At 33.4% G+C, this 15,342-nt stretch overlaps 1 protein-coding gene across 2 annotated transcripts in view; it reads left to right on the top strand.

The window, feature by feature from the left end:
- LOC130621769 (E3 ubiquitin-protein ligase HECW2-like) overlaps positions 1–10,786 on the top strand; it is a 40,505-nt gene extending 29,719 nt beyond the window's left edge. For both annotated transcript variants that reach the window (XM_057437111.1, XM_057437110.1), the window contains exons 26-27: positions 8,405–8,517; positions 9,752–10,786. In XM_057437111.1, the coding sequence (XP_057293094.1) occupies positions 8,405–8,517; positions 9,752–9,863 (225 nt within the window). In that variant the 3' untranslated portion in view covers positions 9,864–10,786. The remainder of the gene's footprint in view (positions 1–8,404; positions 8,518–9,751) is intronic.
- The last annotated feature ends 4,556 nt before the right edge of the window (positions 10,787–15,342 follow it).

The following is a 15,342-nucleotide window of genomic DNA, read 5'->3' as shown; positions in this document are numbered from 1 at the left end:
TTTGACGTCATTGCGTTGTGAGTTCTATTCAGACAGGATTTATGCGTATGAGTTCCGTCCTGGTGCGGACCACAAATATCTTTGAGTCTTCTTGTTGTTCGTGTGTTGTATTTTAAAACGATTTGGTACCAGCGAACTACAAAAAAAATTTCTTTTTTCGTTTAGTTACGTTTCGTATTTCATCTGTGTTTGGTTCACTATATTTTCTTTTTTGATTTATTTCTATGTTTTTATTCTTATTATAAATTAAACAAAACCTTTACAACTATTTCTTTCCCAAATTATTTTGTTTATTCAATGGAACGCTGTGTAGTTTCAATTTAAACATTTTCTCATAAAAATATGTTTCTCAAGGTGAAAAAATTTTCTTTACAACTTCAATTAAAGGTTTTTAAAATGACTTTTTAATTCGCAAATTTATTTGTTCATTCTGTATTTTCTTCTTTACTTTGAGGGGATGTTTGTTGGTTCGGTTGAAACAGCTGTCCGTCAACATGATAAAGATGGCCTTGGTTGCCTATGTTTAACACTTTTTAAAAAATTCTGATTAAACTTACGTACACATGTTTACGCCATTACACCTGTTACGCCCAAACAAAAATCAGTGTTGTTTTTATTATATATTCGTTAAATTCTTGAGCGTGATTATTTATGCACATAAATAATCTTAGTGGTGTAAACGGGCGCTTGTACGAGAAGCGAGCGCAATTGATGATTTTACGAAGAGATCAAATAAGCGAGTAGTAATAGGTCTTAAAGAGTTGAAATAAAGAGAACTTCTGTGTTCCTTTTAAGCAGTGCCTTACCTATTTTCACTGGACAGAAGGGAGGGCGGCATCCCCCTCTATTATTTTAGAACTTTAAATTTGCCAGGTAAGTAGTCGACCCTAAAATATATGTTAAAAAATGTAATCAGGTCAATACGTTATCATGTGTTTAATGACGTCATCAGTGCTCCATTTTATTGACTAAATGACGTTTTGGATTCCAAAGTTAGATAATTTCATACATGCCGTAATTAATGTAATGTTACATTATCTGTAAGATGTAGTTATTAATACCTGCGAATAAAAATGATGTAAAAAGAGGTGTACTGAATACATCATTTAAATTTGTGAAAAATCTGATCCGTATTAAAATGTCCAATATTTTATAAGGAAAAAAAAATTTTTAAAACTTCAAAATACTTATTTTTTATAAGCATATCGCATATAAGCATAAGCTTAGATAGGGAAAATGTTTTAAGTGTATGCTAAGCGTATTGCCCAGTCTTTTCTTATGAGTATTTTAATTAGACAGACTTTTCTAATTCCTTATACAAAATGGCGCTTAATTAACACCACTGCACAGTCTGAACTTGCCTTGTCGCTATTCTTTTAAAGCTAAAAACAGGGAAATTTCATCTCATCTCACAATGCAACGTAAAGTCGTTTCTGTTTTCATAAGCATATCCCAGCCTGATTTTGACTTGCTATAAAAAACGAAATTATTCAGAAATTATCTCACGTTTGGCATTAGGACATTTATGTTAAAGATGGCAGGTCAATACGCACATTTATGTTAAAGATGGCGCCAGATTTGATAAACCGGACCGGAAACATTCGACAATCGAACGCGCAATATAGTGGCTTTAGCTTTAATTACGAATCTTTACTTTTTTATCTTTACTCACAAAGTTGTTTAGTACGTTCAGTAGTAAAAATAAGGAAAATATGTTCGTTACATGTTCAATATTTTTTTTGTTTATTTTTTTTGTGTGTATTGACCCGTGCCCATCAAAATAAGGAGAAAGATATTCCATTGTTTTTTTTAATTTAGCCACTCGTTTGGCAAATGTGAATACTTAATTATAAACCTAACACTCACAAAGATGTAAACAAAACTCAGACGCAAATGTGTCAGAGCAAACCTTATATTCAAATCGACCAATGCGCACAAAACCTGTGTGGTCACATCTTACCCTCTTAAGTAGTACAAGAATTTATTATATTTTTTCGGGCGAGTAAGACCATTCGCGCTCAAAACAACAGATTTCCTGATAATGACCACGTGAGTTAAGACCAATAGAAGTAACCAATCAAAAAGCGTGGTAAGTATTCTGACCGCAGGAAATTCGTTTACGACCCAGCGTAATTTTTTCCACTTGAACTACTCCGATTTCCTGTTGGTAAGGAAAATTATACTGGGTCTCCTGGCTACGTTTTTTATTATGAAAAACATAAATTTAAATAATAGATAAGACTATATCGAAGCAGGTCTGGTTTTCAAAATCAACACTGGCATCATGAACTTTTATTCAACAGCCGTGCTGTGCGCAGTTCGCCTCTCCTAAAACATCGTGGGTAAAAAAAAGTTCGAACATGTTTTTTTCAATCCGTTGATATAAAATATAATTCTAATCAAATTCACGAAAATACGCAAAAAATAATTCAGCGTGGTGGAATCCCCCTAGACTTGCTATTAAAATTAAGTCATTGACAATGTACATGATATTTTCTGAATGTGTAAAAGATCTAAATGATAAGTCAATGTGATTTATTGTGTGGTTTTTTGTGACCCTACCACACATAACAAATAGATAGCTATAATGGCGTACCAACCTGTCATAAATCCTCTTTATCATTTTCGTAAACATTTATATCCATGACCTAATTTTCGTATCCTGTCCTTTAATTCTTAACACAAGATTTAGTACTAGGATTATTTGCACCTTTTGTATTCTTCGTGAGATAAGTTGATGACAATTTCGTCTAGATAGAATTGTTGTTGACAACGATCCTGAATATTTCTGGAAAATACTGTTTAAATGCTTTGTTCGAAAGTTTCGTGATTGTTGGTTCAAATGATTTTTGTTTTTCTGCTTCGAGAGTGCAAACACAGAAGTTTGTTGCATGATTGTGGTAAATTTTTGTGTTCACATATGTTACGACAGCACGAATGTCACTTGTTATCGAACATTGCTGCTGTTATTACATCACTGTTGTCATTGCATATCGCATGTTGTTATCGCATGCCGCTGTCGTCATCGTATATAAATGTCGTCATTGCTTATCACTGCTGTCATCGCTGTCACAAGCCTCTTGACAAGGAAAAATGATTGCATTTCAGCTTGCATTATTACGCCATGGTAGTAACTCTTCACGCCTAAGATCATGCCTTTCTCAAGCGCGAATGATGTTTTGAAAAAATATCAAACCTCTTCTTATCAGTAGTTAAGTTTCCGCCCAATAAAAATTTTCCTTCCCAACAGGTTCAAGGTTATCGTTCAGGGTTGTTAGTTAATTACAATCCTACTCTATCTCATTACCTGTTTATTATTTCCGTTTTCTGATTTGATATGAAGCGATGTAATTTTTAATTGGTACTACCGTGTCAGTAAATTTTTTTCCGATAGTATTTCTGTTACCTCAAAATGATTTTGTAACATGTATCTGAACTGACCCAAATTAATAATAACTCGCTACCTTCCCTCTTTCACTTTTTTTTCGTCAACAGATTTGAAAAGCGCATAATTATAACCAGCTACGAGCATTCTAGGCCTCACACGGTTAAAAAAATTCTATTTCTGTTCTGCTTCTGTCCTTTTTTGATAAAAGGATTACAAAGGACTGCTTTTTATAGCTAGAAAAAAATCGTGTGAACCTTACATTGTACTCCTGTCTTTTTTAGCTTGGTTATCTAATTAATATCTTGAATGTTCGATGCTATAGCCATTCTCATTTGCATTACTCGAAAACATCTTCATAATGTTATGTAATCTTTGCATACATTTCCATGATGTGATTCAGTGCACGTCGTTCTTGTGGACTCGTCCAACACAATCTTACTCACTCTGATTTGAATTTATGTTTGTTTTTATTTCTCCTGGATCCAGCACATTGGATTTATAATTTCACTTGTGTACCTCGTTACTTTGAAAAAAAATATTCTCTACTTTGTTTTTGTTTTAAGAAAACCAATCACATTGCAACAGCTCCGACAAAATGGTTTTGAAATTCGAAGAGGCGAGCCCCAATCATAGTTGAGGCTTCATTAAAAACGTTTTTGTAATTTAAGATCTCTAGAATGGCAAACACGCTATTCAAATTCTAACGTTTTACTGTGTTTGGAAAAAGTGTTTTCGAAGCTATCTTAGCTATACCATAACTCCATCCCTCCCCTGGTCTCGTTGGTCCGGCGCAAGAAAAATTGTTCTAAAACCTAATGAATTATTTTCGTTTAAAATTCTTTTTTATTTCGTTATAAACGCGATTAATTATGATTGGGTACTTTTAAAGATGTTTTGACTTTTAATTTTCATTTTCAAATATCTTGGCATATGAAATTATCATGATATAACACTTGTTTCGGAGTGTTTTTTCTTCTAGTATCAATAGCACACTTGCGTCATTTTTCTTTTTCATGTTGTTTTGAAGGACCAATATTTTTTACTCACTTATCAATAAATGAATTACATAACCTAAACGTTTGACGTGCGACCCTTTTTATTTAGCACTTGTATATATGGATAATATCATAAATAAGAATATCGAGGTCTAAAATTGATAAAATATAAAAAAAAAAAACGAAAAAAATAATTTTCAACGTAATCGAAAATATTGATCGTTTTTAAACTGCTTCTGTTTTGTGCTTGGCACAAAAGATGGAGACCATTTTTGTGATTCTTCGTTTACCATGGGTAAAACGTTTTTGAAGGTTTTCCTTAAGAAATTTTTTTGTAGCATCGAAGAAGAAGAAGAAGAAGTATGGAAATTCCGTCTCCAGTAACCCTATTCTAATTATTAAACAGGGGGTCAACAACCTTATATTTCCCACACTATATTGTGCTTTTGTAGTCTAAAAAATACATTAATTATTCAGCGGGATCAATCTTATATTAATTGCGGATTTTGATGTTAACGACCTCGTCGCTTCCTTTAATCTCAGAGCAGATATGAACAAGAAAAAAACAAATTTAAAATCAGAAGTCATCTAGACACCCTGCTGGTCGGCCGGTGGTTTTCGCTAGTGGGTAACACCCCGAAGTTGGAATAAATTTATAATTTACAGGAGACAAAGATGGTGGATCCATTTCCGTATATCATCATTGCGCTGTATGGCTTGTGTGTTTTGGCCATTTTGCTTTGTTTCTACTTGTTGTATCATAGTCGCAAAGGTTCGCGTATTGTAAACCAAAGACGCATCCTCACCAACATGCTGGTAACAGAGTTCATATTCTCTTGCGTCCAGATCAAAATTTATCTTGCTGGGATATTGCAAATGCCGAATAATCCCTCGTATTTTAGGTTCGAGTTGTTCGTTCGAATCGCTATTGCTTTATCGTATATTTTTACTATGCACCATATATCGATTGATCGATTGTTGGAAGTGTATCTGCACTTGTCTTACGTTCGTTTGGTGACAACACAGAAGACCGTATATATCATCGTTCTCAACTGGATAATGAGTTTGTCATTTGCAGCTGGCGTCTTAGCCATCATGGACAGAGTGTATTCAGTTGAAGATGTGATGAAATTTCTGTTTTTTTTCTTCTTCGCTGCTGATGTTTCATTTCTTATCGATGCGCTGTTCACATACACATATTTATACACGAAGTTTCGTCACTTTCGACAACTATCTCGACGAAATTCTATCGCTAGTTCTGCGGACAATTCATTTAAGTCGCCAAAGTTTATTTTACCATCTTTGATAGTATTGTCGTATTTGATGTTTGACACAACGGCTTCGTTTTTATCAGTGTCCATACATTTTACCGGAACCCCTCACCCAATATTAGTACGGCGAATCGGGGTTTTGTTATTCTGTTTCGGATTTCTTTCGGATTCTTTTATTTACATTTTCCTTCAACGACCTGTTAGAAGAGTACTTCGGAACAAATTGTATTTCATCACAAAGCATTTTAGTAAAGGAAAAGGGCGTTCTCGACGTTTCACGGAGACGAGCTTTGAGTCGAAGTGCAGTAGAGTTATACCCAACATCGTTGTATCTTCGCCCGAGAAAATGAAAGAAACTATTATACAAAATAATCATGCTCAAAACTTTAAAGAGTTTGCTAGCTTTACTGTTCCTACGTATATCAATTCAATGCAACCATTGCACGGTAATAACAACAACTCAAACAACAATACGCATGCGCAATTTGTTCATACCAACAACATGGCGGATAAAGGAGTGCAGGATAAAAACACGGACGGCGTTGAAATTACCGAGCATATTATTGTTAATAACACTGCTTTGGAGAGGTTAGCCGAGACTTCCAAAGACTCAACAAACGGTCTCACTGGAGAAAGAGTTGATCTGGTTAATATGGATGACATTATCATTCATCCAAATGTTGTTAGTGAGAGATGTGGAGGAAAGCACACTGACTCTGTCGCAGACATTATAAAAGAAGAACAAAATACTCGCACAGAGACGGACGATGACGTGCTAGAAAAAGTCAAAGAAACTGTTGACAAGCTTATAGAACATGCAGTCCATATATTAACAAGTTAGATTTGTATGAAGAAGCTCTTATAGACCCAAACCGTGAACGTTAAGAGTTGTGCAATCCAAGCGAAGTAAATGTATGACATAGCTTGGTCTATTTTTACAATCGAAATGCTGTATTTTTGTATTTATTTCCAAACTGAATTTCACATAAACACCTTTTCAGAATTTTTTCTCATAATTATTTTAATTCTCTGCTGAGTAAGAAGTTAAAAACATTTGTTTAATTGATCAAATACAGCATGTTCCCATAGATTAAAATTTTCCTATTTTTGTCTTTGTCGTTCATCATGTCTTAATACCCATATTTGTTTTAAAATGGCTGCCAAAATCGGTGCTAAGAATGAACTAAATATGTAGCTACGATGGCCGAACGTTTGTTGATTTTTCCATTGGCTAACAACTATTTTCTTATATTAATACCCGTAGTCTGTCTCTGCGTCATCTTGTAGCCGTGCTACCGACACACGAAGTGCGATTTATAAAGGACGCCAAACCTGTGGATTTATTTACGGGCTTAGTCTCTATGATAATACCGGTATCCTATTTAAATGTTAGCCGAATCGACTATGATAAGAACGCACGAAATAGCCATAAACAAAAGTATTCATGGCTATCGGAGTTTGCTACCTCTGTTTGTCGTCGAATATCTTGTTGTTTTTAACAACAACGCGAATTTTGTAGCAAAACTAATTTTTAAATTCCTTCTACGGATTTTAACTGTTTTTAAAATTTATTCAAGCGAAATTTTATGGAGTCGAATTTCGTGAATTTAGATTATTTGTGTAAGGTGGTTAGCATTTTAGTATTTGACGCAAATTAAAAAGCTCAAAATTAAATCGTAACTGAATAAAAGCGAAAATCAGCGGAATGTCGCCGTTGAAAGTGAACTTTTTTGTTTCTGGCCCTAAATTATACTCTGCGTCCATGAAATGTTTTTCCAAAATAATGAAAAGTATTTAAAAATTAAAATTTTTTTCAATACCGTTTTTACTTCGTTAAATCTAAGTGGTTTAACACCACCCTTTAATACAAACGCCCTCTTATGGGCGTCACCCGTTTACATACAGTGGTAATTAGAAACTGCATTTGGAAAATCAGTTATTAAAAATTTATATTGATATCTGGTGTTCAAGATTAATTTTTAATTTAATAGATTACGCTTTTAAATATCTTTTTAGTTTTAATTAACTGCAATTTTTAAAATTTTATTTTTGAATTAAACACCGCCTTTTTGTAGGCATTGTACATCAAACGTTAAAAAGGCGGACTTTTGTTAATGAAATATATAGTTTGAATAATAGTGATAAAGTTTATAATATTAAAATATATTTTCCCGCTTTAATATTTTACCTTTAAGTTTTACGATATTTAGTTACTTCGTATATATATACAATATATATATACAAATACCAAATACTCCCCCCCCTTGCCCCTGATACATTATATGCCCGTTTACGAAATATTCTCCCTAAATCTAACCAGTTGGCGGGTATACACCAACGTGAAGAAGAAAAAATATACTTCACCCTTATTCGATCGGTTCAAGATAAAACGAAGGTAGAGGTTTGAAAGTTTTTCTCATGTGGGTCAAGCGAGACGATATTCGCTAAACAAACTTAGCTTACGAAAGAATATCGTGTGTCTTGGCCAAAAAAAAAATTAGAAAAGGAAAAATAGCCTAAAGAATAAAGGCACTGTGAATCCTTATATAACTTGCATGATCATACTGGTCGTTGTGGTGCCAGTAAAAAAAGTCTTTCTATGTCGTGGATAAAATGGTGAAACAAATTCGCGCTGGCCGTTAATCATTTGACCATTATCATGTTAAAAAATAATTTTTAGACTACATCTGTATGTATAACACATGCGATACGTTCTCGTGATTAATGTTGTTTTCGTATTCTTCTTCTAGTTTGTGACTGGGACATCGAGTATTCCGTATGAAGGTTTCGGCGCACTACGTGGTAGCACTGGATTAAAAAAGTTCACCATTGATTGCTATGGAACGTCTGATATGCTACCTAGGTAAGAACAGATTTGCTTTATATTTTTTTGTGTTTTTGTTTTTGTCTTTAACTGTGTAAAATATCAGCATAAAAGCGGCTAGCGAGGACGAGGAAATATCAGAATCTCCAAACTTTGCTGTTTTTTTCTTCTGTTTTTTTAAAAAAGGTAAAATGTAAATATCGGAAAACATTGTGTTTTTGTTTATTTTTGATACAGTACGATAGCCGTAACAATTAGTGTGTTACACAAGTTAGAATGACCTGTACGCGTTGGTGCTTCAACCTGTGCCTTTTTTTAGTAAGCGAAGGCTATTTTAATTAGGAGAGTATTGTTGTGTGCACCTCATTTCACCTGTCCATTTTCGTAATTGCTTCCACCATTAATCGAGAGGTCGGGTCAAAAAAATCCGAAAATAAGTTTTAATAGCATTTTTTCATTAAAATAATTTTGTTTGAATTCCTATTCGCCTTGTTATTATTAAGTTTTGTGCATTCCTAGGAATGCACTGAATGAAGGAAAGCATATATCTAAAAAGAAAAACAATTGAAATTATTTATAATCTTAAAATGGGAATGGCAAGACAGGCTTCAAAGTAATCCCAGAAAACCTGTAAAATCTTACTAAAGTTTTCTAATGAATATTTCGTCGGACCAAATTATTCGTCACACTTGTCATTTTGTCCATTAAGTTAACAAAAACACAAATACTGCAACTCTTCAATTAAACACCCCCTTCTTTTAGACGGCCCCTCGATTAAACGCCAGATGATAATTTAATGATAATAATCGCAACTAATGAAAATGTTAAGTTTCAGCCATCTTCATCAATACCACATATGAAATATGGGAAAAAGACATGGTTCACGCTGCATTAGCTCTTAATAGAATTGACGATAACGATATTGGTGATGATATGAAAAGCATATGTATTCTATCAACAAGAATACAAAAAAAATTATTAAACGCTCCCACTTTTAAACGCCTCATTGAATAGACTCTTGGGAGTTTATTTGAAGCATTCATTTACAATGTCATTACAGTGTCCTATTATGCCATTTTTTTCGCCTTTCGTTCTCCTTGTTTCACTATATCTGTGAACATTCAAAAACATCCACTCATAACTTGTCATTTTTTTAAAAAAATATCAGGAGTGAAAATTTCTTTATATATATATGCAAAAAAAAATGAAAATTTTGTAAGAGCACCTCGTCCGATACTTGTAATGCTGACTCAGTTTTGTTTCTTTCGTCTAGGGCACATACATGTTTCAACCGGTTAGATCTTCCACCTTACAAGAACTATGATACGCTACTAGAGAAGTTACTTTATGCCATCGAAGAAACGAGCACGTTTGGTATCGAATAAAATAAAAAATTAGTTTTTAGTGATATTTTTATAAGCAGAAAACAGTTTTTTTTAGAGCGTAGACGTGTTTTATACTTCCAGACTTTCCTTCTCAATATTTTATATATATATATATATGAATATGTTTAATTCTGTATACGTCTTAATACGTCGATGTCATCTTCACGTTAAATGCTACTATAAATATATCTGCTTTCTCTTCATCGGGAGAGCATTCAGAGTACTTTGCTAATTTTCTAAAGTTTTACCAACCCCCTAAATTTTTAAAGTCGTGAAAGTTATCTTGCAACTCGAAAGTGAAATCATCTCACTTTTTTGTAGAAGTAAACTTGATGTTTTCTGTTTTTGTTACAAGTATTTTCTTGATGGAATTATTGTGTTCTTCAGACGTGTTCGATGGCGTAAAGTGGGCACGTACAACTTATTGAAGAAGCTTCGCTTGATGAAAATTGGTACAAGCTAGTTACCAGATCATCAACTTTGTTTAGTGTTTTGCGTCCTTGTTGGATATACTTTTTCTGTTTTTACTCTATTTCTATCTGTTATCCTCAAGCCGGTTTCCACGTGAGGTCATTCTTACGAGTCATATGCTTGCTTGTGTTCTTAAATTGGTTAAGTTATAATGTGAAAACCACCATTGATGATTTGATCCTCATAGCTATCAGAGGTTCCTCCAAACCCTAGCTAATAACTGTATATTTGCGAAGTGTACACATTAATTTTAACATCAATCTAGTATAGAAAGATAAAAATGTAATTGAAGCAGATTTTTTCTATTTTTTTAATTACCTGTTTCCAGATTTACATTATTACTTGTGTTCTGGGAAAGGAGTGTTTATATTATATGTTCTGTATAATGTAGTAGTGTAAATTTCGGAACACTAGCTGAATATTGATAAAATTTCTCCACTTGTTAAAATAAACGTTTCTCATTTTCTTTCACGTCTGAATGAAGATCTGAAAGTATAAGTCATGGATTGTAGATGGAAATGTCGGCCAAGAAGTTACATAATGCATGAAAAGCGAAAGTTTTTCATATCGTCTTTCTGTTTGCTGCGAGTTTTGCAAGGTTTTGGGTGATTTATAGGCGTTAATGTGATATTTTGAAGACCAGAATAAGCAAAACCAATTTCAAAAGCTGAATTTTGAAAGTCATTTGAAACTAGAAGGAGCTCAAAGAGAAAAGAAGTATAACACTTATAATTAGTGTTGTTTTTATTTCTTCGTACTTTATTTGGCTTTAATTTTTTCGATTATCTGCAGTACCTAAGCCATTAAGATTTTCATTGCTCGTACTTTTATTTCTAAAAATTATGCAAAGTTGTTTTTCTGCTAGAATTACTATTTTTGTTATTTGACTTTCTTTTTTGTATATATATATATATATATATATGGATAGACATGAAATGGTTTTATGTACCGTCACTAGACGCGAATACATGCTGTAAATGTCACTACACTGAAAACAAAACAAAGTTCAACTTGTTTAACAACATTAAAAGTAAAAAAAGTCGAAAAACCAGACGAAGTAAAACAAATGATTAAGATTACTAATACCGCAAAATTGAGCATTTTGAAATTCTATCCGCAAAATTTTCTGCACATATTTTTTTCTATTAAAGGTTAAATTATTTTGGAATTTTTAATAATTTTTCTAGTCACAAAGTATATTTACAAAAAAAAAGTCAGAGCCGCCCATGCTAGATCTAACAGGTTTCAATCTTTAATAAACTACGCCTGAAAGGCATTTATTATATATTAATATATTAGTATATGTTAAACCGGTTTTGTCAGATAATTATTGGTATAAATGACGGCATTAAAGGTTTAATCAGATAATGCTGACTGTATCACACAAAATCTTATACAAAGTCAGGTGAAAATGTCATTGTAAAGAAATTTCGCCTTCCTGATACACGCATAATCAACTAATGTGCGTCGGCTGGCATGGAAAATCGCAACGTTTAAATGTTATAGGGAGTTTCCATCTCGTTCTCGGGAGGGCTCCTTTTCGTTCCCTAATAAAAAGCCAAAAAAAAAAATCTCTTGGGGTAAGGTACTAATTATTTGAATAGTTCACAGCTTCGTTGGGAAGACACTCGTTGGGGGGGGGGGGGGGGGGGGGTTCCATCCTTGCCTAATATTTCGATCCTTTTTCAATTCTGTAAAAAAAAAGTCGGCAAAAAGTGATTAATGTTCCTCCTAGTTATTGTGACCTACATGGTTACTCCTTCACACACACGCCTACTGAAGGTGAAAAAGGTGGTGCTCTGTTGTATGTTTCTAATCACTTGCAATTTATTGAACGTCTTGATCTTGATACACTTGCATACAAAAGCAGTGAACTTGAATCTAAATTCATTGAAATTATAGAGGCTAAAGATAAAAACATGATTGTAGGATGAAACCCCTCAATGTCTGTTAATGAGTTCAACAACCAATTTTTAATGGCTCTTCTTGGGAAAGCGTCTTCTAAAAATAAGCCAATCTTTCTCCTTGGTGATTTTAATATTGATCTTTCAATGTCCGAATCGGTTGAAGAAGTTTCTGATTATATTAATATTACCTTCCAGTTTAATTTAATGCTTCATATAATTTTGCCCACAAGAGTCACTGAATCTACCAGCACAATTATAGGTAATATTTATTTTAACTCTGCCAAGTGGGATACTTTGTCTGGTAAAATTATTAATTCAATATCTGATCATTTCCCCCAGTTCTCGGTGTTAAAAAATTTGTCTGCTGTCAATCCGGCTCATGTAGCTAATGATATTTATGCTCGTGACTGGAAAAAATTCAGTCATGATGCCCTTCGCACTGAACTACAATATACGGATTGGGATGCTATACTTCAACCAAGCACAGATGATCCCAATGTATCGTTTGATAATTTTTACAACAGTTTCAACAGTCTTTTGGATAAATACGCTCCATTAAAAACTACATGTAATAAAAAATGTAGAAAAAAATCCAATTCTTGGATTACTAATGGTATTCTTACCTTTATTACTAAAAGAGACCTTCTTCATAAACGTTTTTTAAGAGAAAAAGATCCATTTTTTAAGTCTCTATTGTTAGAGAGTTTCAAAAAGTACCGCAATAAAATTGTAACTCTGTGTAGATTGAGCAAGAGTAATTTTTTCAATAAATATTTTAGTGATAACCAAAAAAATATTGCCAACATTTGGAAAGGTGTTAAAAATATAATTTCTTTTCGTTCTTCTGCTTCTGCTTCTCCAACCTGTATGAACATTGATAACTTACTTGTCACTGATCCAGTGACAATGGCTAGCTCTTTTAATAATTATTTTTCATCAATTGCTGACAATATAAGAATGGGCATCCCATTCACATCAAAACATTTTTCTTCCTTCTTAAAAGGTTCTGTTCCTAATTCAATGTTTCTTTCACTAACTGATGATATTGAAGTTCTTCATTGTATTTCTTCCTTGGACCTTGGTAAATCTTCTGGGCCATTTAGCATTCCTGCCCAAATTTTATCTACTGTTAAAACTGAATTATCTGTTCCACTCTCTAAACTTATAAATTTGTCTTTTACTTCAGGCATTTTTCCTTCTAATTTAAAAACTGCCAGGGTTATACCTATTCATAATAAAGGATACAAATTAGAACTAACAAATTATCGAACTATATCTTTACTTACAAACATTGATAAGATATTTGAAAAACTTATATATAAACGGGTGTATGGGTTTCTTGAAGCTAACAATGTCCTGTATAAGCAACAATTTGGTTTCAGAAAAAATTACTCAACCTCTCACACACTAATGAATATTTCTCACAAAATTATGGATGCTCTTGGTAAAGGAAATTATGCATGTGGAGTGGTCTCCAGAAGGCTTTTGATACTGTTGATCATGAAATTCTGCTTACAAAGCTTCATCATTATGGAATTCGTGGTAATGCTCTCTCTTTATTTAGGTCCTACTTAATAGGACGTCAACAATTTGTATCTTTAAATGGAGCTAGATCAGCAAATAATCTTACCAGACATGGTGTCCCTCCAGGCTCTGTTTTAGGACCACTTTTATTTTTATTTTATATAAACGACTTAATTTGTGCAATTAACTATTCTATGGTACACCACTTTGCTGATGATACAAACCTCCTGCATTTCAGTGACTCTTTGAAACAACTGGCCAAACAAATGAATTTAGACCTCAAGGTTCTCTGCCGTTGGCTAATAAGATTTCTCTTAATGCTAGCAGAAGACAGAATACATTATATTTAAACATGCACATAAACCTCTTAATTATGATTTTAGGCTTCTCATCAATGGTAAAAGGCTTATGCCTAGTGATTCTATTAAATATCTTGGTGTTCTATTAGATTCTGATTTAAGCTTGAAGACTCAGATCAATAATACTGTTTCCAAGCTCAAGAGGGCTAATGGAGCTTTAGCTAAACTTCGTCATTTTATGCCTCAAAATGTCCTTATCCTAGTCTACTATGTCATTTTTCATTCCCACCTGCAATGTGGCAATATTGTAATCAAATTTGGGGTCAACCGAACAGTCTTGATGTTAATCGTATTGCAGTTTTACAAAATTTTGCTATCACACTAATGACTTTTAAATCTCGAAGAGCATCATCTAGTATCATCTATGGCAATCTGGACATCCTCAAATTCTATGATATTGTCCAGTGTCAGAACATTCTGTTTTTGCATAAGCTCTTTCATGATAAAATGACTGCTACTATCCAGAATACTTTTGCGGTTGACTTCAACCATTCCCAGAGCACTCGTGCAGAAAAGGCTGGATTGATCAATCTTCCTACTGTCAATACCGTTTGTTTTGGTAAAAATTCTAGTAGATTTAACACCATTAAATCCTGGAATAAGATACAGACATTAATGACTAAAAAATTTGTTTCCATAGATTACTTTGGTCTTAAAAGTGATCTAAAGAAGTATTTTTTTTTGCCTCTTATTAATTTGTAACAATTTTTCCCTTTGTTTTCACACGGTTCATTTATCTGGTGATTATAAATGTTCGTGTCTTTTGTGTCCTGTGCCGTCTATTGTACTCGCCCAAGGGTGGCCTTATCCTCGTCTTTGCTTCTGCTATTAGGTAAGGTCTCCCTTCAAAAATAGTTTTTTTTTTCTCTCTTCATATTACCAATTTATTTAATTATTTGAACTGAACAGCTATTTTTGATTAATAAAATTATCTTATCTTATCTATATATCTTATCTGAGATTTGGTTTCGCCCTTCTTCGTGGTGCCTGGTGCGCTTTTTTATTGAGTAGTCCTATTCTAAACGCCCTCCGCCCTGATGAACTTCGCCCTTCAAGAGGCATGCTTAGATTTTATTGCAGGGAAGAAAATGTAAGATTGTACTTTTGTCAAATGAAGAATGTTTACATCATGTTTTTGTTAGTAGTATAATGACTTGAGCAAGTAAGACATATTAATGTGTCGATAAATTCATTTTAAAAGCGATTTTTCCCTGTTTC

The sequence above is a fragment of the Hydractinia symbiolongicarpus genome, chromosome 12, assembly GCF_029227915.1.
Source record: "Hydractinia symbiolongicarpus strain clone_291-10 chromosome 12, HSymV2.1, whole genome shotgun sequence".
NCBI lineage: Eukaryota > Metazoa > Cnidaria > Hydrozoa > Anthoathecata > Hydractiniidae > Hydractinia > Hydractinia symbiolongicarpus.
The sequence above is the reverse complement of the archived record's forward strand: the minus strand, read 5'-3'. Positions and strand labels throughout refer to the sequence as shown.